The sequence below is a fragment of the Hakea prostrata genome, chromosome 4 (genome assembly GCF_041222555.1).
Source record: "Hakea prostrata isolate BN-2017 chromosome 4, UWA_Hpros_2, whole genome shotgun sequence".
NCBI lineage: Eukaryota > Viridiplantae > Streptophyta > Magnoliopsida > Proteales > Proteaceae > Hakea > Hakea prostrata.
This window is the reverse complement of record NC_142603.1, coordinates 4,350,349-4,375,000: the sequence shown is the minus strand read 5'-3', so window position 1 is coordinate 4,375,000 and position 24,652 is coordinate 4,350,349. Positions and strand designations below refer to the sequence as shown.

Genomic DNA, 24,652 nt, shown 5'->3' with positions numbered 1-24,652 from the left:
TGATCGGCTTAAGTTTATGGGTTTAATTGATTGGAATCGGTTCTACCCAAAGTCAAAACGGAATTTGGTTGGAACCGGGTACTGATTAGGGTTACGGTTCGGGTCAAAATCGCTAACGACCTATGTCCGTGCTTTCGCATTTGGTGGCCGTGCTGTCGGCCATTTTAGGAATGCGTGGGGTTAGCATTTCACATCAGAGTGGCAATCTGGTTATTAAATGACTTTTGAGGGTGATATATGTGTATGCATGGTCTAACAAAGAGATAGTCGTTCTGGTGGTAAACGTTCCGGTGGTTATCAAACGATTATGATAAACGTGGGACGCAGAAGCGGGAAACTTCGAACTTGGAAAGTAGAAATTTCTGGTTCTTGCCTACTGTATTGTTTCCATTGGCCTATATCGTTTTAGAGTTTTAGGGTTTATGTAGGACCGCATCGATCCTATCGCTCATACAAGATAACAAACAAGCGTTAGCGCAGGCTCTGAGATAGAGCAAGAGCGAGAGAGGGCGGAAACTCTGTTTTTGCGGAACTCCATGGAAGAGGTTAGGCTCACCTCAGCTTGGGTCGCTGGTCATTCATCTCACGTCGTAGTCGATTCAACAGGTTTATCTCTTCTCACGCGTTCTTTTTTGTTGATTCTTAAAAAACGAGGGAAGGAAAGAAGAAAACACATAAGGAATGTGGCCTGAAATATTGCATTACATTCATATAATCTAAAAACAAGAAAACAAGTATTTGCATTGAATTATGTTGTTCTTCCCTTCTCTGCTCTTTATTTCAGCGAGAAATGAGGATCGTAGAGACATATATTTGCATTGTGCATTATTGTTGGTGTCAATTAGACGATTCGCTTATGGTTTGTCTTATGTTCCTCGTTTAATAAGGACTCGAGAAAGTGGTGGAGACAATCCAAGGTTCGATTCCCAAGATCGAGTGGGATTTTGAAGGGATTCATTATTTCGATAATGGACCTCTCACCGTTCAGTACCTTTTTGTGTTGGACGCGTTAAATTTTTGTTTCTGGCCAGGTGCGTTTCTTCCTTTATGCTTACGATCTATAATACTACATGAATTTTTTGAAATACTATGACCTACGAATGCTTTAATTTAATTTTTTACCATAAGGACAAAAATTGGATATCATCCTGTTTTTTGAATTTATTCTCGTAAGATGAGTTGATATATTTTGCTTGATGCTTTACAATTTCATCCATTTGTGGTTTTGGGATGCTTTGTTATCATTATTCGTCTTGGTTTGTGTGTTATAAACAGGTTAGGTTTATTTTAACAGCTCTTTTAACAGTTTAGGTGAGCTGTTAAAATAATTGACAGTGTGGTGTGAAAATTTTTATCATTAGATTTTGTCTTTCTGTAAGTTTCCTCATCCTCATTCATACAAAAAGAATAAGGAAGAAAGAATTCTGGAGAATTGGTTTTGGTATTTAAGCAGGTTCTTTCTAGGAGTGGGCCTGACGGAACCCTTTTAAAAAAAGGAAATTGGGCTTGAAGGATAATCTCTATTAGCCTCTTAACGGGTTTAATTTCTAATATTTACTATCAAGAAGATATTTTGATGAATATTCTCTGGCTTTGTTGTAGGATCTTTACACGATGTGTAAGGTATATGAGTGGGGTAATACTAAAGTGGTCCTGAATAATAAGCTGGGTGTGTGTGTGTGTCTCCAATAAGTGTCTTTCACTTCTCTGGACAGTAAGAGTATTTGTTCATTGCAGTAAGTAATAGATGGGAGTATTTGTTCATTGCAGTAAGTAATAGATGGACTTTTCTGTTTTCGCATTTCAGATTCCTTGATGTGAACCTAAAATGAAGGTGGAATCATTCAAAAATTGTTACTTGTGAATCCTACCATTAAAATCATCCTCAATATTTCTTTTCCTTTTTAGGTATAACCCACATCAACTAACTTCAGCATTTTGGATAATTCATAATTTATATATCTGTTGGGTTTCTTAACCCAATAGCTTAAGCTTTTGGGTTGGGCATTTCAGTACAGAATTGGAGTTATTGGGTTAAAATACTTCCACATATAGTCCCCCACCCAGCAATTGAGTTAGATGTTCCCTTCGTCGAAATCATTCACTGAAATATCCCTACCTCCGCACAAAGAAGAGAATTTTTGCCTGTTTGGAGCTATAGAAGAAATAGCTGTCTTGGAGAGGAGGATCAGAGAACTGCCACTCAAATGCCTGTTTAACAGGTTATAGTGAAGTGTTTAGTGATGGAATACTGAAATTTTCACCTTGGTGAAGATAAAGTAGTGGGCCACAGGGAAGTTTGAAAAAAGAAGTGCATGAAAAGGAAAATTCCATAACGTGATTCTTTTTGGAGTCAAACCATAACATGAGTAGAGTCATTGGGTTAATGAACATCTATGTTGAACCACTCAAAATAGAATGACATGCATACAACAAGAACTTGATTGAAAGCTATCTAAGCCACCAAGACATCTCGGTCTAGTAAAAGTCCAAGACGAGATTGAGCTGTAGATAAGAGAAAAAATCCCCATGTTTTGGGCAGTTTCATCATGTGTCGGTCAAATTTTGAGCGTATTTCGCGAGTTCCAACTTTAACACTTATATAGATGTCACTTGTTGCCATCAAAACTTGGCTAGAACCAGTGTGCACACTATACAAGTGTCAGCTATCTACAGAGGCCACTTTATTTATGCCAAATATCTTTTACTGGGGCATCTGCTTCTTGATTTATAATATCTGAAGTAAGTGAAATAATGTTGAAAACCTTTTTGGGCTTAAAGAAATGATTACCCTATGTCCAAGAACAGTATACACTACCAAACTTGGCTTGAAGACCACACTCTGGGTGCAATGTATGAAATGCAACTGGCTTCTCATACAAGCATGCAGCAGTTGCTATCCATAAGGTAGGGCCAGTCTTGAAGCATATTGTGATGCATGCTATTCAGTCAAAATGAATATGCAAGCATATTGTAAGATGATCGAACCATTACCGGATTTGGCCACTTGTCACTGGACCCAGATGTTTCACAAAGGGTCCAGCCACCTATTCTGATTAGCCACCTAGGAAGACCTTGCAACTAGAAGGATGAGGATGAACAAAGGGGTAAAGAGGTGGTTAGAGATGCCACATATGCAAGGAGATTGGCCACAACAAGAAAAAATGCTAGAGGACACCAGGGAAAGGAAAAGGAAAGTGAGAGGGTACATTGTTTGCATTTTAAGACCACTTAATGGTATAAGCTTTTCAGTTGGATATTGCAGTTCTCTCAATTGGTGCAAGATGTGCTTCACTTGTCTTTTTCTCCCTTCTATGTAGACATAACCCTATCATTAGTTGCAGCTGATAAGCCATATTGTAACCATTCCATATTTTTGTTCCATTACTTACATTAATCAGTACAATTGGCTATATTTGCATCTCCGTTGCAGCTCTTTCACTTCCTTTAAATGATGCAATCCTCTTTATCAGAATCTTTAAGCTCTACTAGTAGACCCTCACATTTCATTTCATCTGCATTGATATCATATTGCATGTTTAGCTGGTAAGGCAAGTCCAGCTCCTGTGCTCGGTGCTGACCAACAGTAGCACTGTGGCAGATCATATGGTCCAGCTTATAGATGGACATGAGAATGTGGAACATTCATGCTTCCTTCATCATGAAGCATCCAACAGGTTTCTGGTCTTCAAGTTAACAGTAGCATGAATTACAGAGCTGACATTATTAAATTCAGGCGAGTGATTGTACGCAGCTAGAGAGGGAATATGGAAGTGACTAGGTGCCGATTAGTGTCAGGTTGATGAAATATTGAGAATGGACGAGCAATCCAATGATTAGGAGTTTGATTCATCTTATATAAGATGTACAGTGCCATTTCATAATAATTATGTTTTGCAGCATAATATTTAGGAGTTCATCTTGAAGATAATGGGCATTTTGCAAATTTAGTATCACTGCAATAATTAAGGATGATTTATGTTGGCTGGGTCTGAAGAGAGCTATTGGTAAATTGATAATTGATAGAATGATTAATACTTCTCTCAGTTGAGGGGCAAAAAAAAAAAAAAAAACTTTAGCTTCACAAAGAGATTCCCCATGTATTGTTATACTTTTGAATATGTACATCTCATCCTTCTGCTCAAAAAATTTGGATGCATTGAATATGCTTTTTTTCCCGGTAGAAGTGGTGTGTTTGCATGGATTACTGTGGACAATTGTCTTACTTGAAGTTCTGAGCTACTTTCTGGACATCTTTAGAATCTTAGAGCCAACTCATTTCTTCTGTATTACATACCCCCACTTGTCTGTGAGTTGTTTGGAAATGGATCTGTAAACCAGTTGTTGAGATTGCTGCCTATCTAAATGCATACCAACAAATGTATACTAAAGAATGAAACAGAGTAAGGTAATTAATCTTCGTGGGGCAGAATTTAGGGAAATGTGACTTTCAATAGCCAGTGATTGTTCAAAATCAGTTGGCTTACTCTGGATAAATAGCTTATGGCTTACTATGGACAAATAGCTATAAATGGCTGGTAACCAATGTTTTTGGGTACCAACCAATAGGAGGATACCGTCTGGTAAAGATCATCTCTTTAGTGAATCCAGTTTACTCACCTGTCTTAACACTTGAAGGGAACCAAGCAAGTTTGTAAGCAAAAAAGAAAGTCCTTGCTCCTTTGGAACAACAAAGGAAAGACTTCTACTGTGGTCCCACTCAGAGTAATGTGTGAATAGACTGTGGAGCTGCCTGCAGGGATGACTCGAGTCTGAGAGAAAAAGCACAATAATTTAAGGTGGCTTGATTCTTGTTTTGCCCTAGAACCCTTGGCGGGGAAGTTGGCATCAGTGTTTTCTCTAGGATGGCTAACAAGAAATACAAACTCATGTTCTCATAGATTGTGTCTGTAATAGCTACTTTAGCATCCCCTCATTGACCTCCTTTTCTGGATAGAATCTTCAATGAGTGAAGCAAGCACCCGTAGATGTAAATTTGGAATTTGACTGCCTTATCATGCACTAAAGTTATCTGACTATAGATTTTGGCAAAGCTATGCATATCTTGTCTTATGATAGATTCCTGATCTATCTGCTTCTATACAATGCTACTGTTTCAACACACATTGGGAATTCCAGGATATTCTGGAAGAAGTTCAACACATAAAGATGGAACACCTGCAATGATATGCAGCTGTAGTTCTGCTGTTTTATGTTTGAATTTATTACTGGCTCCTACTCCCACCACTTCCCCATGGGAAAATTTCTCAAAAATATTAGGACCTTGATCATGCTAACTTTTGTTGACCTTTTAAAAAAATGCTTTCTAATGGGAAAATTTCTCCTTGTCTGTGTGGGCTTGTGCTGTCATTCACCGGCTATTTAAAAGTAAAATTGAAAAAATGGATTAGTTCTGATCAGCCACTTTGTGTTTTATTTATTATTTAAGCTTACTGACTACCTACCTGTTGCTTATATTAGCAGACAAGGATTTGAATTATGATCATTTGGCTTCTGGGCTGAAGGCAGCTTTGCAAGATGATAAATCAGTGTTTGATGCTGATCGTTTACAGAAATATACTGGTATTCTTGCTTCAAACCTTAATCAGTAGTGATCTACTCTCCTGTTTTTTGAATGTTCAGCATCCATCAGATGTTATTTGACAAGCAGTATAAAGTTTTTTTGTGATGCAAAACACTCTGGTTGCTTCTGAAAGAAATTTGACTGCCAGCTGTCCATTGGAAGAGTTATTTGTTTGATTTCTTGTTAGGTCCTCAATTACGTGAGTTGTTGAAATGGCCTCGGCCACTTCCTTTGGAGGAAGAACGTGTCCGCTTGCTGCATGAGGTAAAAATTCTTATTGTTATCTCTCAGGGTTTTAAGCATAGCCCAATCCTTTTTTCCTGTTTGGATATTCTCTTGTCTGTCATGTTTTCCGGTTCCTTTTGTTTGTTTCTTTTTTATTTTTCTATCTTGTTATTATTCCCCCCCCCCCCTAAATACTCTGCAGGACCTTAGCACACTTGTTCTGATTAGATTTGCTATGATTTCTTACCTTGTATTCTAAGTTGGGATCTTTCAGGTTCTCATGTTAATTGCATTAATGTTCATCCTCTTGCTAATCCAGGTAGGACAGGAACTGGAGAGGAACTTTGGGGGTAAAGCAGCCAATCTTGTGGAGTCATGTGGAAAGTCTGCAGTATGTCTTGTTGCCCTCATAACACGCCATTTTCCTGGTATGCCATATTTTCTGTGCTTCAAGATGCTAGCTGTTATGATTGTGCTTCAAGCCTTCAATTAGACCTGTCTTTCTATAATATTTATCTTTTGACCTCTTATCTGTTCTAGTTGTTCAGAGAAAAGGCTTGAAATGTTTAAATTCATGATGGTTGTAATGTTTTTTCAGGAAAAAAAAAGAATATTTCCATTATTGTGCCAAATAAATCCTTCCCCAATCCCCACTCTACTCCCCAGGGGGAAAAAAAGAATATGCGGCTGAGAGAAACAAATCTGGTCAATGATATGTGAATCCTGAATATTTTATTCATGGGTAGCCTTTATACCAATTTTCCAATTTCAAGAAATTCCGTTGTTGTAGGTTTTCGAGATCATTCAGTGTACAAAGGTCGCCAGGTTTTCCTGTACAAGCGAGCACAGATATTTGCAGCAGATTTGTGGGGTGCTTTCAAGGGTCAAGGATATGGTGAATTCAATGATATAAGCGCGGTTACCATCTTTGCAGATTATATTGTTCCAGCCGTGCTTAGGAATCTTGGTGTGTTGAGATATAGTTCAGCGCTGGCCACTGCTATTGAATCTAACAGTGAAATTGGTTCAGGAAGTGAGGAGGAAGTAGAGCTACGGGCTTGCTCTGTCTATGCTGTGGAGAAAATGAGGGAGTTGATCGAAATAAAATCTGGAAAACAGGTACATTTTTACTTTCTTCCTATTTTATTTTTTGTTGGTTCTCAAAATCTTCTATCAGAAAAGAAGGGTTCAAACAGCAGAGGCATACAAACCAACTAGAAACTACACAAAAAAACATCTAGAGGTTTCTAATAAAAGCTACAGACATACATGCAACTTCTTACAGCTTGAAGTTCAAAAAGTCAACACTGTAGCTTTGTTACTAATCCTGTATGTTGGGTTGGCATGATTTGCTAAATTCTGAGGCTTTTTGGTTTCTTTCTAAGCATTGGATGAGAAGACAGGCGGCAGGTGATAAGAAGCCAAATCTTATTGTTTTTGAAAATCTTTGCCTCCCAACCGGAATGGGCCCAGAAATCCCATCCATGAAAAAGAACACCTCAAAATAGCACTTGTGAAAGGAAAGTCGATAAAGGGATTTGATAGAGATTCATTATTCATTAAGAACCAAACTGCACAAACAGACTAGGATGGCAATCCTAATTAGGTGGCTAATGGTCAGTCATTGTCTTTGGCAGTGCAGCATAAAAAGAATTATTTTGCAGGAACCACACTAAGGGCTTAGCACAAAAGAATCTTAAGCATTCTAGCCATCTATGATACTCAAAACATGGTAGAAATCTTGAGATCTCATGGGTTCTAGCAAGATACCTCTTCTGTTTCATTTAGTCGGATGAGATGATCTGCAGGACAAGACAATCTGCTTAGCACACGAGGTTTCATGTCTTGACTCTCCAATTGTAACTTGATGATTTAATGATCATTTGAACTTTGCAATTTGAAATATGAACATGTGTAATAGCACATGTGAATTTTGAACCTTAAGCATTAATGTATGGGTATAGGATGTGTACAGTAGGTCATCTTAAGGTTTCAATTCAGCACAGATGTTTCCCACTTGGGGTCTGAAGTGGAACTTAGACACTAATTCATTTCATAAATTTAAGGTCACCAGCGTGTTCAACTGTTCATAAAGTAAGTTTCAACCCCAAATGACCCCTAATACCACTCAGGTTGGAGCTTCAAGTTGGGGGAAAATTCCAACCAAACTCAGTGAGATCATGTCAAGATCTGTAGCCAATTCTCTTTTCTGAGTTGGTGAGATGGGCCTTGAGATTGAGGTATTGAACCATCGCCAGAAAGAAAAAGGAGTTAAATGAAAAACATGCCTGACGAATCTTACCTGAGCTGCTTGATCTTTATCTCATACCTTTTGTTCTAAACTAGCTTTTTCTACTCAGCTATTTTAATATTTACATAGAAATGTGTTTTCATATGTGTGGAATGCTGCTTTATTAGATTAAATCTTGTATTGGATTTGTCAATATACTGCTTAGACAAGTTTGACGCTGCTGTTGCCTAGTACATTACGCATTCTTTAATGCCTAAGGCTACCAATCGCATAATGTATCAATGCAAGCAGACCTAAAAACCCAGTCTTGGGCTCTCCATCTGTTCTAAGTCTTAATGTGACTATTAGAACTTGAAATCCAAGGTAAGAAGAAAAGTAGTAGTAGAAGAGAAAGAAAGACAAACGAAGGGAGAGTAGTGATGCATATAAACTTCCTTGGACTGGCCCAATATAGTTGGGTATCTAACTGGAGATGAACCAGGCTTAATTTGAGTCTCAGACCAAGTAGGATATTAGGGATTTATTTTATTTTTGTAGCAATGCATTATTCAGTCAATTTTAGAAGTGGTATACCATTGCAAGTATTGAATTGGTTAGGAATCTTAGGAGATTGCTTCTTCATTAAAATTTGTTTCTTTTACTAGGTTTCCTCATTTAAGAAGTGCCTTGTATTGGGGTGAAATTTCAGATTGGGTAGAATTAGTTGAGTTTATTGCTGAGTAGCCTCTGGCTGTGCAAGGTCACTTCTTTCCCCAAACCCCCTCCCTCTCCCCCCCCCCTCTTCCAAAAAATAAATAAAATAAAATAAACAAATAAAATAAAAGGAAAAAAATAAAAGAAAAGGAAAAAATGTGGAAAAGAATAGAAGAACAAAACTTTTTGTGTTTTTTCTTCTTCCCTTGTAGCTCTGATTTCTTTTATGCATTCCTCTTTTCCCAATGGACCCAGATCAACTGGAGAATATAACACCCTGTGGTTAGAGGGTAACTGGGAGAAGTGGAAATAGTATTTGTGTACCATCAAACTTTGGAGTTCCAGTTTGACCTTGTGGGTATCTCCTTGGCTTTTGTAGTGCACACCATTATCGCTGGTAAAGTAAGACCTCATGTACTCCTCAAAAGCATTGATGGGTAGTAATAGATCTGTTTCTAGGTTTAGTGTTTCTGGCCTTTGTCATCTCTCTTATACATGGGATTGTCATATCTGGTTTTCTTGTCCTGAGTATTTCTGCCCTCTCGGCCATTACAATCTCTTACTGATTGCAATGGACACCGTTGGACATAAATACAAACTTAATGACAAAAACACTCCTGTGACACTGATAAACTCTCAAGTCTTTCACATTTTTTCTTTTGCGAGTTTGTATATCAGTTTACCTCCCTGGCCCATGACTTGGCATTTATTAGGTTCTATGATAACCAAAACAACATATTCAAGAATAATATATCGTTGTATTGTATATTTACATAAACTTGTTCACATATTCAATATTAAGTTGGTGTTGTCTCTTGGTTATAGTTTCATTATTTACAGTATTTCAGCTTGCATCTATTAACACATGGAAGACTTCAATTTCCCTTCTCAGAACTTCAATTTTCTGTGCTAGTGCCTATTGTTATTACTTCCCAGTTTCGTATTCTTTCACATTGACTGACCCCTTCCTCCCACCCACCCCCCATCTGCCTAACCAAAAAAAAACAGGTGCTTAGTGTGGAACTGGATCTTTGGCTATGGTCTAATGGAGTCCAATGTCCATCTCTGCAGCACCACCGTACACTCTCAATTTACTACTAAGCAAATCATAAGATCACAGGTATCTGTTGTTATGATGTCTTTAAGGAGTTACCATTCATGAGTCGAGAGCTAAAGGTACAGTTTTCTGACAGATGTAATTATTAGGTCTTGAGATGTTACACACTATTACCAAAAAAAGAGAGAATGTTACACTCTTTGTGGAGAGTTAAATCTGCCGCAAAAATTTTGCTTATGAGTAAGGAATAGAATTTGCTAACGAGAAAGGAATTACTTGTCGGGTAAAGGAACAATGCATCTACTGTTTGGCTATTATTGGTCTAATTTATCGTCAACTATGAACTAAACGATACTCCTCTTTGATCAAATTCACTATACTAAGTTTTTTCTACATTTGCAAAGATGTTAAAATTAGTTCGTTGACTATATCAGTGTTTTAATACTGATGCTGTGGATGCATGTTGCCCTTCATTATAATTTAAATGCTGGAATATCAGAGATGATAGTGGAGTTGCGTTGGCTGGAGGACGAAAACATGTTGCAACGTCTATGTTTCTAGAGTCTTTAACTTGACAACTACGTTTCTTTGGTATAGAAGATCTGTTCTCAATTCTGTTGGTGATTCAACTCGTGTTCTTAATTCCAGCTTTTGTCAGCAGTGCAGCAAATATCTTATTAAGCATAAATTCTACATGATGAGTGTTAAGGTCTATTCTAGCACTACTACTGAAAACATTTGTTAGGCCACTAGGGTTCTTGGTGGTGGGACAGTTCCCATCATTGGTTAATCTTATGCATCTTATGCTCTGGTTTTATCCAGTATCCAGGTCCTCCTAGTACTCTTCTGGTTTTTGGGCAACCCAGAGGAGTCAATCCCACATATACTCCTCCATTGCCCAAAAGCCAAAGCTGTGTGGTTCGGTGGTCCACTTTCATGGAGGATTGAGTCAGAGGAAATGCCTTCACTGTGAGAATGCTAAGAAGGTGGAAGCGGTTTGATATGAGGGGGATGGAAAGAAGCAGAGAACCCGAGAAGTTTATGTGCTTTCATAGCATGGTCTTTATGGAATGCTAGAAATGAGAGGGTAGTAGGGGGAAGAACTACATGGACAACAGAAGAAATATTGCCAGGGCAGTCGCTGCTCACTCTGAATTTTGATCCATAACAAGAAGGAAACTCCTGCAGTGCGATGGATCTCAGGAGGATGAAACAGAGAATATTCTCTCCTGGCAAAGTCTGAACCTTGGTGGTTTGAATCAATATTTGAAGGGGAAGCCATCGCCATGCACACGAGACTGTTGTAAGTCTAGTCTGATTCCCAGCAACTCGTTGAAATGCTTTAGTTTCTGCCCAAAAAAAACGAAAAAAGTTTAAATGCTTTTTAGTGATGGTTGCCCAAATACCTCTTTTGGTCCGGCCCATCGCAGAGTATATTATGTATTCGTCCTCAAGTTATATTTCTAGGCGATCCAACCTGATTGCGGATTCCCTAGTCCGAAGGGCTTTGTCGGTTTCGTGCCCGACTGAATGGGCCATCTCCAGATTAGGAAGGATGCCATAAATTTCTTATGGGGAGAAAAGGAAAACAAGAAGAAATTTCGGTGTCATGGAGAACTATGTCTCTAAGGACGGGGTTTGGGGCTTCGGGATCCATATTTGCGAACGCCTCTTCTTGTGTGTGGAGTGTGGAGCAATCCTGGCTCAATTTCTTAACGATTCTTTCCAATTCGTTTCTAACTACCCCTCGGCCCCCCTTGGGCATGGAAAGTGTTTTAGAGGAAGGAAATACTTAATCTGTGTATGGGTTGTGGGGTGGAATTCTATAGAGTTTGGGAGGACTGGATCATCTCGAGTTCGGATTTCAACCGAGAGCCCCAGAGATCATAGAGATATTTGCTTGGGTTTCGATCTATTGATGCGGGGTCTAGAACCGGAAGGAGGACTTAATCAAGGAGGTGTTTGATCAAGGGGATGCCGAGGCTATCTTGAAGATGAAGATTTCCTTAACTCCTAGGGAGGACGACTGTATGGGGTCCGCAGGAATGGAAGCTTTTCCGTGAAATCAGCATACCATCACTTACTCAATATCGGGAGAAAGAAAAGTACAACAAGCCTCAACATCGGGAGAATCCAGAGAACAAATATTGATTCTAGAGTATGGAAAAATATATGGACATGTCATGCGGCTCCAAAAATTAAAAACATGTTATGGAGAGTGTGTGCTAGGGCTTTCCGGCGGCGGAGGAGCTTCCAAAAGAATCGAAAGTTTTGATCCGAGCAGGGATGTGGAGCTTTGGAATCAATCGATCACCTTTCGGGTGATTTCCCCCGAAGAGTATGGTTTGCATCTCCTTTTCTTTCTCTCCTCCGGTGAATCCTTTGATGCATGATGCGATTTCAAATTGGAAGAGATGCCTACCGAGGAGAAATCGGTTTCGGAGAAGCATCATCTCTCATCGCATACATATGCTGGAGAATTTGGAAAGCCCGAAATGACTCGGTGTTTAGGGATTACAATGGTCTCCCGAGCGGTGGTGGAGAAAGCGAGAATGGAGGCCGGAGTATTCCGCTTCACCTCTTCTCTTCGGGTTGCGATCGCCTCGGAAGAATCGTCCGAATGTTGGTAAGATGGGTTTTCCTCCTTTGGGCTTCGTCAAAATTAATGTGGATGCAGCTCTAGTGAGGGTGGAAGTGGGTCGGGCCTCGTTTGGGATTCGATGGAAAACCCATTATAGGGGTTGCGATCCCCGCCTTTTTGACTCCGTCCCGATGGGCGGATGCCGGCTTTAGAGAAGGTATTTTGTTGGCTCTAGAGGAAGGCTTTGTTAATGTCCCGGTGGAATCGATTCGCGGAGGCGATCGAATTGTGACCAAGGGAACCGTTCCGTGGACATTCAAAACTTAGTCCGGGATGTGGTGAATCTTTCCTCTAGAATTCCAAATATTTCTTTTTCATGTTAAAAGGGAGTGTATGTGCCGTGTTTGTCCGTCCGTAGCGTGCCGGACTCTTTGGCCTATGTTAGATCCTGGGTTTCTTGATCTTTGTAACCTGGATGCCTTGCGTGGGTCACGCGTTAATATATAGACCCTTTTCTACCAAAAAAAAAAAATGGGCCATCTCCACTGTTTGGCTATTAGAGCTTTATTTGACCTCTCCCCTTTTGCACGTTTTGAATAAATAACTTGGATACTCTAGATAATGATGCTGCATGTAGATAACTGACGTAGATGAAACTTGGCTTTTTAAGGGTAGATTTCTTTCGTTTTACCTTTTCACAAGTGCCAGCTGGGGTAGCAGCCTATCTTGACTGTGTTTTTAGATGTTAAAGCAAACCCTTACCTGAGACTGTCCCTTGAAATTGATATTCATAAATTATTATATGCTTTATTTGCTTTCTTTGAATACCTTCTCATTTAGTCCTCCCTATGACAACTCCAGCTCACATATTTTGAAATTATGCAGGCCCTGAAATTTGGGGCTGATTTTTTTATTAGTTTGGGTTGGTCCTTAGTTTTTGGGATTTATTGTTCTAATGGTTTGAAGTATGAATCTCAAAGGTTTTAAGGGGGTGCACTAGGTGGAAAAAAAAGCAAATAAGTAGACTTTCTAGATTTTCAGCACGTGTTTGTCATCGAATTAAATCAAGATACATTTAACAATTCATTTATGGTTTAGTACAAGCACGTATCAAATGATATGCCCATTAATTAGCAGTTGATCTAGGTCCCCTCTCCTCCAAGGCTCCAACAGAAGAGGAGGCGATCCCTTTTTTTTTATTTATTGGTGGAGCGGTGGCAATAGCTGTTTTAGAATATTGAATTGGGCATATCTTCTTTTCTAAGTTGGTGTTCAGAAATGAAGAAACTTTGATTGTCTTAGCCACTAGTTTGCTTTCTTCCATGCCCACAGGGAAAACTTTATATAGAATTCATTGTTATTAACAAAATTAAATGGTCATAGTTGCTGTGCATGCAAGAAGCAATCAATAAAAGATTCTCTTGCATGTGAGATGACTATTCAGCATGTATGAAAAAGTAATCCATGGAGAATAGTTAAATAAACAAAGGGAACCTGTTGTTCTGTTAAATGATTAATAACTTACAATTTAGAGATCAGCATGCCTAGAATGGTCTGCCGGGTATGCAATTGTGATACCCAACAGAGGGTATGTTGTCTTGCCGCCTGCCAACTACCTATGAAGAGGCTGATTCCATTTCTATTGTGTATGGCTTCTTGAACCCCAGGCATAAGGTCTGGTAGTCCTTCCAGCTAGAACTTGGTCTTATCTGAAGGTGTGAGCTAGTTGGTTCTACACTACAAGAAGAGTGTGTGTGTGTTGGTGAGAGAGAGAGCGGTAATATTTGGAGCCATTAAAGAGCCATGCAACTTTTAATTTCAGATGGTGACAAGTAGGTAGTGTTCAGTTGAACTTGGGAAGTTTTAGTACGCAAGCCGAAAGTGATGTTTCAGGCAATTATAGAAGGTGATTAAACCTTCGGTTACTCCTTAGCGTGAAGACATGAACTTCTAAAACAGAAGACTTAAAGATTGAACCCAAAATAATGACTGATCAGAAGCATTGCATATCCGAAATTCCAGATCTTGCTGGAACTTTGTTTGGTGGTTTCCACGGTTAGCACATATTTCTGCTATTACCTTTCCAACTACCTGTCTGTACCTTCAAGCTGAAGTCATTTATATGGTCATCTTCTGGAGCTAGTATTTTGAACTCAGGGTTCGGTCCTGAATTGATCCCTAAAACCCGAAAACCCAGCAATCTTAGATCATCTAGTGTTGGGATATGTAATGTCATGATCTCAATCAGAATCGCTCAATTCAATTGTTTCTGCATCTGAAATCAGGGCACCATTAAACTAGTCAGGATTTGAAGGAAATCATCTCTTTGGTTTTTTCATGAAGATTCAATTTTGCTAATGAAAAAGAGTTCCGTATTGAGGCTGCAGCAGCAGGGTATGGAGTCACATTCTGAGAAAACGCGTTACTAAATTATGTGAGTGATCTGACATTGATGATTGATCCAAACTTACAAGTTTCATCTTTCATGGCATCGTTGTCGGGAAAGCAGGCCCCGTGCCTATGGTGAGAGTGGCCCAGGCGACGTGCTGCTCGGCTATGAAGTCTTATCAAATGACAAGACGTCCTGTCTGCCACGCCAAACTCTGTGTGTTGGCAACGTTGGTAAGTTTAAGGTATCTTATCTCATCATTCTACAGATATAATTATTCCTTGCCTATCCCTACCCCTGTTTTTATCCAGTTATCCCAACTAGGCTATGTTTCTCTGCAACCAAATCATGATTAAACCTTTAGGTGTTCTTCTCAATCATGGGATATGTTCTTGGCTTGTCTTTCCTTCTTTCTTCTCAGGTTCAACTTTCAAGCCTGTGCTAAACCCATAAACAGTTGACGGCTGGATCAGGGATTATGTAAAAAAATTGGGTAGTCTACTTCAATCCTCTGCATTTAATGGGTAAGATCATCGGTAATATCATCGAGATCTTAATAAAAATTTCGATCACATCAATGGTTGAGATTGAAACCTAGATTGAAATCTTGGATCTAATGATCCAAAATTTCGTTTGACCGTAAATGCGCATGAATAATGTAATTTCGGAACCCTGAGGGGTGGTTCAGTTGGCAAAAGACCAACATTTCCACATAGGAGGTCAGAGTTCGAATCCCTTTAGGGTTAGGACGAAGCCTCACCTATATTAATTATATAAAAGCTCTTCAGAGTATATAGTCGTGGTGCGTGCAAGCTGGCTCGGATGAACCTTAGATAAAAAAAAAATAATAAAATAAAGCAATTTTGGCTTGTAGAGTATTAGTATCATTTCAAGAAATTCACAAAAAAAAAGGAAGAAAAAGAAGAAAAATAAAATATCATATCAAGGAATATGTGATGACTTTGCATCTTTACGGTATCATTATTGGGTTGTTACCATATTGGTTGTATGAAGCCAAGGCTGTAGAGTCAAAAATCAGGAGGCTAAGGATAAACTCAAGTTCGAATCATTTTTCCCTCGATCAAGAGAGAATTATGTGTTTTTCTACACTTCTTTTTCATATAATAAGAATATTAGTTAATCTGTAAAACTAATAAAATGAAGCAAAATTTGGAAGTATCACGTTATTATTTTTATTGTAAGGTGAAGCGTGAGGAAAGCATATAAGTCTCTCGTGATGGGAACTGATTCTGACTTGACAAATCCATTGCTTGTCACCTATTGGTTCATCTCATCTGTCAGATTTCAGGGTGGGACTCCACTGAATTTGGATTATGGGTGGAGGGTAATGTATGTGTCAAATTGTGCGATTCCCATCATCTTTTTCTGCCATGATACCACTCATCTCATACATGCATGTCTTTTTAAATTGACCAAAGCATTACCACATTGCAAGTTTTAGCAAAAATTGTTGCAAACCCTATGAATTAGGCTCATCATAGTCACATTAGCGATTGAGATCTTACCCAAAAATGAGAAAAATGTTAAAGGTTGAAAGAATTGACAACCAAATATCTGTCATCTCTCTACTGGAAATTCAAAATAGCTTTCCATGGCATTTATTCTGGTAGGTGTTCATGTGAGTAAAACAACCAAATAAGCCCAGAAAACAAATTCACTTGATGGAAAACCTATATTTTGTTTTGGGAAAAGAAAATGTCTTTATAAACTCTACTGTTCATCAAGGAAATGGGTGTGTACTGTGTAGGGTAATCTTTACTATAATGTCTTAAGAATCTGATTCTTTTTCTCCATAAAATAATGAAGCCAAACAAACTGTGAAGGAAATAACTTGTTATCCAAGAATTGAACTGTATTATTCTCAGAATTCATTTATATAAAAGAACAGTTTCAAAAATTTTGCAAATCTTTTGATGCGAAACCCTTTCTTTCCCATCAACTGAAAATTAAACCTTGGCAAACCAAAAATAAAAAAGAAAATTAAACCTTGGTTGCGCCAAAGATCCCTTATATCTCTTTTGAATTTACCAAAAAGAATCATTTTCTTAGTTGAAATGTGAACCAGCAAGAAATGATTAGCTTAGAGGCTGTACTTTGGAACGTACAGAGATATAATTCTCCTGTAATCGAGTTAAGAAAGAAAAGAAACCCTTGTTCCATTGATTACTCCTGAGAATTTTTGCTTCATATTCCTTCTTCTTTATCCCTTTCAGATCAAACAAAGATCAAATGGGACTCTAGTGACAGCTGATGCCTGACATTTTCATACAAAAATCCATTCTTCAATCTTTTTCTTTCTCTATATGGTCCACCCAGTTCATCGTTCTTTAATGGTCTGGTCCACACTTGATAGAAACTTTTTGTGACACTGCAACTTATATTCAACGCGACACCTTCCGGGTTCTTTGGATGTTAGGTTTTCATTTGAAATTAGCAAATATTTCACGCACATCAATAGATGCATTACAAAGTACAGACACTCCTGAAATATTGTTTTTCTTTTAAATTAATTTTCTTAGTTTTTTTCTTCTCCTTTTCCGACTTTCCTTTCTTACTTCAGTGACCATAAATCTTATAGAGTTCCATTGAAAAGTTTAACATAAGGGTTTTACTTCCAAATAGTGCTTCACTTTTTCATTTTCAATGACCCTAAACCTTATAGAGTTCCATTGAACAGTTCAACAGAAGGGTTTTACTTTCAAATAGTGCTTCACTTTTTTCATTTTCATTGACTCTAAACCTTATAGAGTTCCATTGAACCGTTCAACATAAGGGTTTTACTTGCAAATAGTGCTTAACTTTTTCATTTTCATTCATTACATTCTATTTGGTTACTTGAGTTAAAAAATTTAGAGATTTCAAATTTATGGTTCATAAAATTAATTGTTTGGTTACCCTGAAATCTTTGGAATGAAATATGTAAATTCATTATAAAAAAAAACATGTATAGAATCATGGCAAATCTCTGGATTCATGTAACCAAACGAGTCTTAATTTCTTTTTGCAAGTGAAGGTGTTATGTTGATTTTTTTAGCTTTGAGTTCTTCATAATAAACCAAATGGACCTAATCGAAAATGTGTCGGTTTTGCCTCAAATAGTGTCAAAATCAAATGATGTATCAACTAGTGTCGGTTTGGTTTCAATGTAAAAGTACAAGATCTTATTTTGTTTCTGTATGATTTTGGTTTTCATGTGTTGCATCATTTATTAAAATGATTCCAATCCAAAATTGAACCAGTTGAGAATCTGGGTGCATCTAATGAGTGGTAGTAATCAAAGTAATTTTTAAAAATTTCACCATTATAGAGGACAAAAATGAAAATTTTGTAACTGTAAAACATTTTCAGCAATTTCATATAAATCATCAAACCACATTAACGGTTATTAGTTTCCTAGCTATCAAATCTTGTGCTTTTCTTTTTCCTTCCTAGCAAGTAATAATTGTGAATGGTTTAGTTGTGGTTGTCTGTTTTATGCATATGGACAATGTCAAATAGTTAAGGAGCCATGATTTGTTGAGTGGTTTCTTATGAACTTTTGATTTTATTAAGCCTAGTGTTGCATGATGATGTAATGGCTAAATCAATATTCAACACTTTTAGTTTTATAAGTGAGTCACCCTTTCTAAGTCCTTTTTATTTTTGTTAAAATAAAAAATGGGTAAGAAACAAAAACTAAAGAGCCATCAATATAATAGAGTGAAGAGGCTACAAAGACAAAGACAAAGACATGAGAGGGTAGCTAAAAATTCAAGTACAATAATAAGTTCTAAAGTTGAAATACATATGAATGGTTGCTTTCCTTTATTTTTGGGTGATAGTGGTTGGTACGGGTGAAAGTCTGGCCTTAATAGTATAAACTTGCCTATCTGGTCCTGAGCTCGAATAGGGTCTAGGCTCCCAAGGTTGTAGGTTTGGGCTGGCCCTTATCAGGACTATGATTGGATCAGTTGACTGCTTAGGTCAAGACCAGCCTTGTCCTAGCTCACCCGAACTTTATTTTGGATTGGTTTTTGTAAAAGTAGAGTAATAATATGGAATTGTATTGTCTATTCTTTTGTGGTCACAGTCAGGGTTAGGGTAATATTAAGGCCAAGGTTGGGGCTAGCGTGACTTGGCTTAGCCTAGTCCTACACCATAGTTCAAGGTTAGGGTCAAGGTAAGAGTACGGTATTTATGATCAGGGTGAGGGTTTTGAGAAGCCTAACCCAATGCTATTGCTCTAGTGGCGAAAGGCGAAAGTTCTTGGATGTTTTATTTACCAATGTTTTGTTAGTATTTGGTTGTTTCAAGTTTTAGATCAGATAGAGTAGAACAAGTGACAAATAAAACATTGGAAAATATGATTAGAGTTAGACTAGTTGAATGGGCAATGCGAGATATACACATGTACTTAATTTGATTGTGCGTATATCCATGTGGGGAAATGAAAACACAAAAAAAATGTAGAACAAATTGCAGCGACACCCAAAACAGAGGCCTTAATGTATTAACACCGTAGCTTATGTTTAATAAACATTCAGCCCCATTTCTTTTAAACTTGTTAGCACTAGAGATAAAAAGACCACTATGCATTATTGACAGTCATCTTCCACTCTTCCTCCTTTTCGCCATTTTCCTGCCTTCTTTGATTTCTATGAGAAGGGATTCTGTAACCCATCTATGGTATCATCAACTCTTTTGTTTCTTCTTTGACCTAAAAACTCTTGTTTCTTAAAATTTTATGATCTCTTGAAGAAGATGATGCGACAATAAAAGAAACAGAGAGAAAGAACGATTTTAAATCTTATAATTTCTCTTCCCATTATGGTTCATTTAGGGGTATCCAAATGGTTTGTACCCTGGTTCATTCAGTGTGACGTTGTCTTTGCTTTGCTAGATTATTATTATATTTTTTTTGTTTTGGGTAATCTCTTGCTTTGCTAGATTGATGATAACAGATATCTAATTTTTATTTTTCAAAAGAAATTAAAGAATGAAGATGAGAATTAAAAGCTGCCGGTGGAGCCAGTAATTGTGGTAACAGTGTAAAGCAAGACGTTTTCAGAAGGAAAAGAAAATTCATGTTTATCCGAAGCGATCGTCTATTATATAATGCCTTATCCAATCAATCTGGATAAGTGGAAACAAGACCACGTGGTAGTCCACGTCATTAACACTGAAAATACTTTTTCTTTTCAATTATTTATAATTTCGTCCAATGGGCGTGGAAAGTTTTTTTAAGTACACGCATCAGCTTCTCATAGGTCATGTTTGGAAAGCGCAGTGAGGAAAGAAAATGAATAAACACAATAAGTCAAAAATTAAAAATGACATAATAATAATTTCGGCTTTAAAAATAATATATGTATTTCTTGGTTTTTTTTTTTTTTAAATCAAATAAAATGCCTTTTTAATTTTATAGTAAAAAGGTATTTATGATTAGTCCAACATCGGATATCACGGAGCCGGATACCGTGTTTATTAATAGGTATTGCCTATTATTCTATTATCGAGTCACTATGTGTGTGTGCAATTTACGAGCGATGATAATGCCTTATCCAATAAGATACACGAGGGCTAGAGCGATACTTAACGCGCTCGAAAGTTCAAACTTTTGTTTTTCTATGCTTTCTTATGTACCCATTTTTCTTTAATAGGACCTAGGTTCAGTTGGCTTTGGATCCTTTACCCGTTAGGATGGAGTTTTGTGTTTTTTTTTCATCTTTTCACTTTATATTAGGAGAGTCCACCTTTGAGTTTTGAAAAAAAATGAATCAAAATAGAACCTTAATAGGTCTTGGTGAACACTCCTTAATTTATAGTGAAAATGGGGCCTTCCAAGAGCATGCTGCCAGATCCGTATCCCCCGGGGTAGCCTCTTTTCTACCTATTAGAACTTGATTCACTGTAACCAAATTCCAAGAGCATAGCCTAAGCCAATGATCCGTATCTCTTCCCATATGGGTAAAAGTATTTAAACCTCCATGCTTTAAGCCTCGTTCTTCTATCTCGGTAAGCATGAGGACTTTTGAACCCTTCCTTATCTTGGGGGGATGACACATGAAAGAACAAATATTTCGAGAATAACACCATTCTTGAAGCCTCTTGTTCACTTAATGCTTCTTGGTCATGGAAATCATTATTAAAGGTTTCCCCCCCCCCCTTGCTTGATTACCCAAAGGGTTCTTATTCATCTTGGGATGTTAAAGCAAGTTGGGAATGGGATCACAATTAATGATTGGACTGGTCCTTGGATCTCTAACACGGATCTTCAAAAAGGTTGCTTTCCATTTGCTACTAGTGCTCCCACTCATGTATCAACTTTTATCATCTCTACATCTAACAATTGGAATAGGTAGTTCATCAATCAATGGTAGCCACATATACAGTTGATGATAGAATTGTATGGAGGTATACATTTACAGGATTATTTACTGTTAATTGAGCCTATAATCTACATCAATGGACTACTCATGTTCACAATAATGTACCTACAACTCTTAGGTGACACCTTCGATGGTGACTTCCACTTTAACCAAGAGATTTTCATTTCACCTGGAAAGCAATACATCATAAGTTGCCTACAACTGGCATTCTATTGTAGCAAGGTTGTTCAGTACCAAGGATGTGCATATTTCGATATGACTCGAATACCTCAACAAGGAATGCGTTTGGATAGGATTATCGTAAATGAGACTCCATTATCTCAAAAGTCTTGGCTTTCAAAAGAGCTTTACAATGGATCTCCCACTTCTCATTCCATCTCTTGCACTTAGAGAGTGACAATCAAGCTTTGATTAATATGATCAAAGGCTCTGCTACAATCCTTTGGAAGATCTATGCCTCTATCGCATCATTAATGATGTCAAAACATTGGCATCTCTTCCTTTGCATCTATTAGGTTTGATCACTTACTTTGAGAAGCTAACTTGGTGGCTGATTGTTTAGCTAACGAAGCAGCTCTCACCTAGGATTAAGGTTTAAAGTTTCGGTATTAAGTATCGTATCGGTTGAGTGATTTTAAGAGACATATCGTCCTGTATCGAGTATTATATCGCTTTAGCTAATGTATTTTAATGTAATTCAATGGAAACACATATCGAGATGTATCGTATCGATTGGGTCAAATACGGATACGTATTGGCTAATATCATATGGTATCGTGAGACACTTTAAACCTTGGCTAGGATACCTTTGTTGACTACACCCCACCGGCAAATGTGTATTGGTTTCAACTTTTAGATTTCATAGGTTGTACCGTCCCTTAGGCTTCTCTCTTTCTTAATACAATTTGATTTTAAACAAAAATGTATATAAATATATTTAACAATTTATATTTATAGTTAGAATAATAAAAATATAATAAATAACGTAAAGAAAAAGAGAAATAGGGAAAAGGAATATAGCTTTAAGAAAAGGAGGGAAGGAAGAGTGATAACATGCACGCAAGGAATCCAACGGTTCAAAGGACTTGGGAGTCGCGGAAACACGGAGCCGCTGACGCCCAGGAGTTTGGAACCAACATTGCAGCCGTCCATCTTCTTCTGCTATTGTTCTCCAACACCGACGCAACCCTGCAATAAAATCTGAAGACCAACCAACAAACCAAACAAAACAAAACAAACAAACAAACCCTTGATTGTTCTTCCCTCAGCTCACCCAGATGGATAAGAAAATGGTTCACCGAAATTCACCTCTGCCCACCTCTTCTTAACTTCCCACCACTCCCCACCACTTGCTTATAAATCTACTCATCCCCACCTTCTATCATCCCTTCATTTCTCTCTCTCTCTCTCTCTCTCTCTCTCTCTTCCCCTCTTGCAAGCAAGAAAATTTCAGTCATACCTTTCATCTTAGTTAACACTTGTGCCCCTAAACCTAAATCTGTTAGAGAAGGGAGAAAGGAGATGAGTTGCAATGGTTGTCGTGTCCTTCGAAAAGGGTGCAGCGAATCTTGCATTCTTCGTCCATGTCTGCAGTGGATCGAGAGCCCTGAAGCTCAGGGTCACGCTACAGTTTTCGTAGCCAAGTTCTTTGGCCGCGCCGGCCTCATGTCCTTTATCTCTGCTGTTCCAGAGAACCAGAGACCTGGTATGTTATTAACGATTGATTCTTTCTTTCTTTCTTTCTTGTGTCTCTCTCCTCAAAAGGGTAAAACCCATTTCGATTTTTCTCTGATTCTTGTTTTGTTTTTCTGGGTTCAGCACTTTTCCAGTCGCTTCTGTTCGAGGCATGTGGGCGCACCGTGAATCCTGTAAACGGAGCAGTGGGTCTGCTGGGTTCGGGAAACTGGCAAGTGTGCCAGGCGGCGGTGGACACAGTTCTCCGCGGCGGCAGCTTGCGTCCCATGACGGATTCCACCCCTCTTGCCACCACAATCACCACTACGAGTGCTCCCGATTCTGACGAGGCCTCGGACACGCGATCGGGGGCTGCAACTACCTCCACCAAGAGAAAAGACATCGGAAATCCTGACCTCGCCGCGTTCACGGCTGGTTTTCATAGCAAGAGAGTAGCTTCCGGGCTTGGCGGCACCAGTACTCATCACCGTCGACAGGAGAAACAGCGGCCACCGACGCCTTCCATGAATTCGGAGGAGGAATCTGTGACGACGAGCTCCGATAGTCGCGATCAACAACACACGGGAGAAGAACGAAAGCTTCTCAACTTATTCGTCTGAGAAGAACTGAAGTGTTGTATTAGTCTGCTGTAATTTTTTTGTTTAATTATTCTCCTCCAATCTTTTGGTTGAAGACCCGGTTTTCTTAGAAAACGCGGTGAGTTTTCTGAGGCAATCTCCGGCAAATGATTTCTCTTTTCATACTTTGTTGGAATGGTTAGAGAAGTGAAAGATGAATCTGCCGGTGATAATTCAATATTTCTATTTTTAGCTAATTAATGGAGTTATCTTATATCACGATACTCTATATTAATAAATAAAAAAATTTAATGTTCTCTTTGGCCTTTTCATGGTCGATCCATTCCAAGAAAGGAGAGATTTGCTGAGTACGAAATGAACTATATATACCATGTTCAACGTGGATTGTAGTGGCGACGGCGGCGGCGGTGTTGACGGTGGTGGTGGTGGTGGTGGGGAGGGAGGGACGAGGCGTATGGAGATGGAAAAGGTATCTGGGGACACACTGCGGCAGGTTTGGCGTGTGGTGGCGTATTTGTGGGTCCCACTGCTGCAGTTGCATCCCCCTTTACAGAAGAAGAAGAAGAAGAATCCCTTCTCTATCGAATTGAATTGAAGGCTATAAAGCAAAGTATCTCTGAGAATCTGTGCGAGGGTGAATGTGTGGGGCTACGCTGTGGCAAACGGCGCATGTCAGCGTCAATTGCGGCGGCGTTTCTTTTGATCCGATCTTTCTTTCTTTCTTTCTTTCTCTCTTCTGCTCCGGTTCGCCCTTCCGTCCTCTGGAAACGTAGGCGTTGTACTTCCGTCATTATAATTGGACCAGTGAGCCAACACGAGTCATTCTCTTTGATTCGATTCCCTTCTTTACCTTTAGAATAATAACACGAAAAAAAAAATCCTCCTTGAGAGATGGGTTGTGGGTCCCTGGGGTCCACGGCATACGTCAAAACCCATCAGCCCATTACCTCCCTCCCTAAAATAAAGGAAGTGCTTGGCCCACTAGGGCCCATTCTTTAATAAGTGCGCGTCCTCTCCCTCTCTCTCTCTCTCTCTCTCTCTCCACCGCTGCGCATCGTCGCATTTCTCTCCCAAACTCCTGACACTGAATGACGTGGACCATACGGAACCTTCTGGATCACTTCTCCCACTTGTAGTTGTAGGCTTGTAGCTCCATCTCCCTGTGAGTGAACATACATGAAAAACCTGTTTGGGGGTTGATCTTTGCTTT

General features: G+C 38.7%; 2 protein-coding genes across 3 annotated transcripts; both read left to right on the top strand.

Annotated features, from left to right (window-relative positions):
* Nucleotides 1–305: 305 nt before the first annotated feature.
* LOC149017220 (uncharacterized) lies at nt 306–11,168 on the top strand. Of its 2 annotated transcripts, XM_089151551.1 has the most exons (7): nt 306–606; nt 888–1,031; nt 5,485–5,583; nt 5,772–5,848; nt 6,129–6,237; nt 6,600–6,928; nt 9,762–11,168. In XM_089151551.1, the coding sequence occupies exons 1-7, from the start codon at nt 537–539 to the stop codon at nt 9,852–9,854; spliced, it is 921 nt and encodes a 306-aa protein (XP_089007677.1). In that variant the 5' UTR covers nt 306–536; the 3' UTR covers nt 9,855–11,168. The 2 variants fall into 2 exon arrangements, with proteins under 2 accessions (XP_089007677.1, XP_089007676.1); XM_089151550.1 differs by lacking the exon at nt 9,762–11,168 and having other exon boundaries at nt 6,600–8,748.
* An 11,101-nt stretch (nt 11,169–22,269) lies between these two features.
* LOC149017219 (LOB domain-containing protein 38-like) lies at nt 22,270–23,822 on the top strand. Its single transcript, XM_089154141.1, has 2 exons — nt 22,270–22,874; nt 22,988–23,822. Exons 1-2 carry the CDS (start codon nt 22,691–22,693, stop codon nt 23,461–23,463), a joined length of 660 nt encoding a protein of 219 aa, XP_089010267.1. The 5' UTR covers nt 22,270–22,690; the 3' UTR covers nt 23,464–23,822.
* Nucleotides 23,823–24,652: the final 830 nt, after the last annotated feature.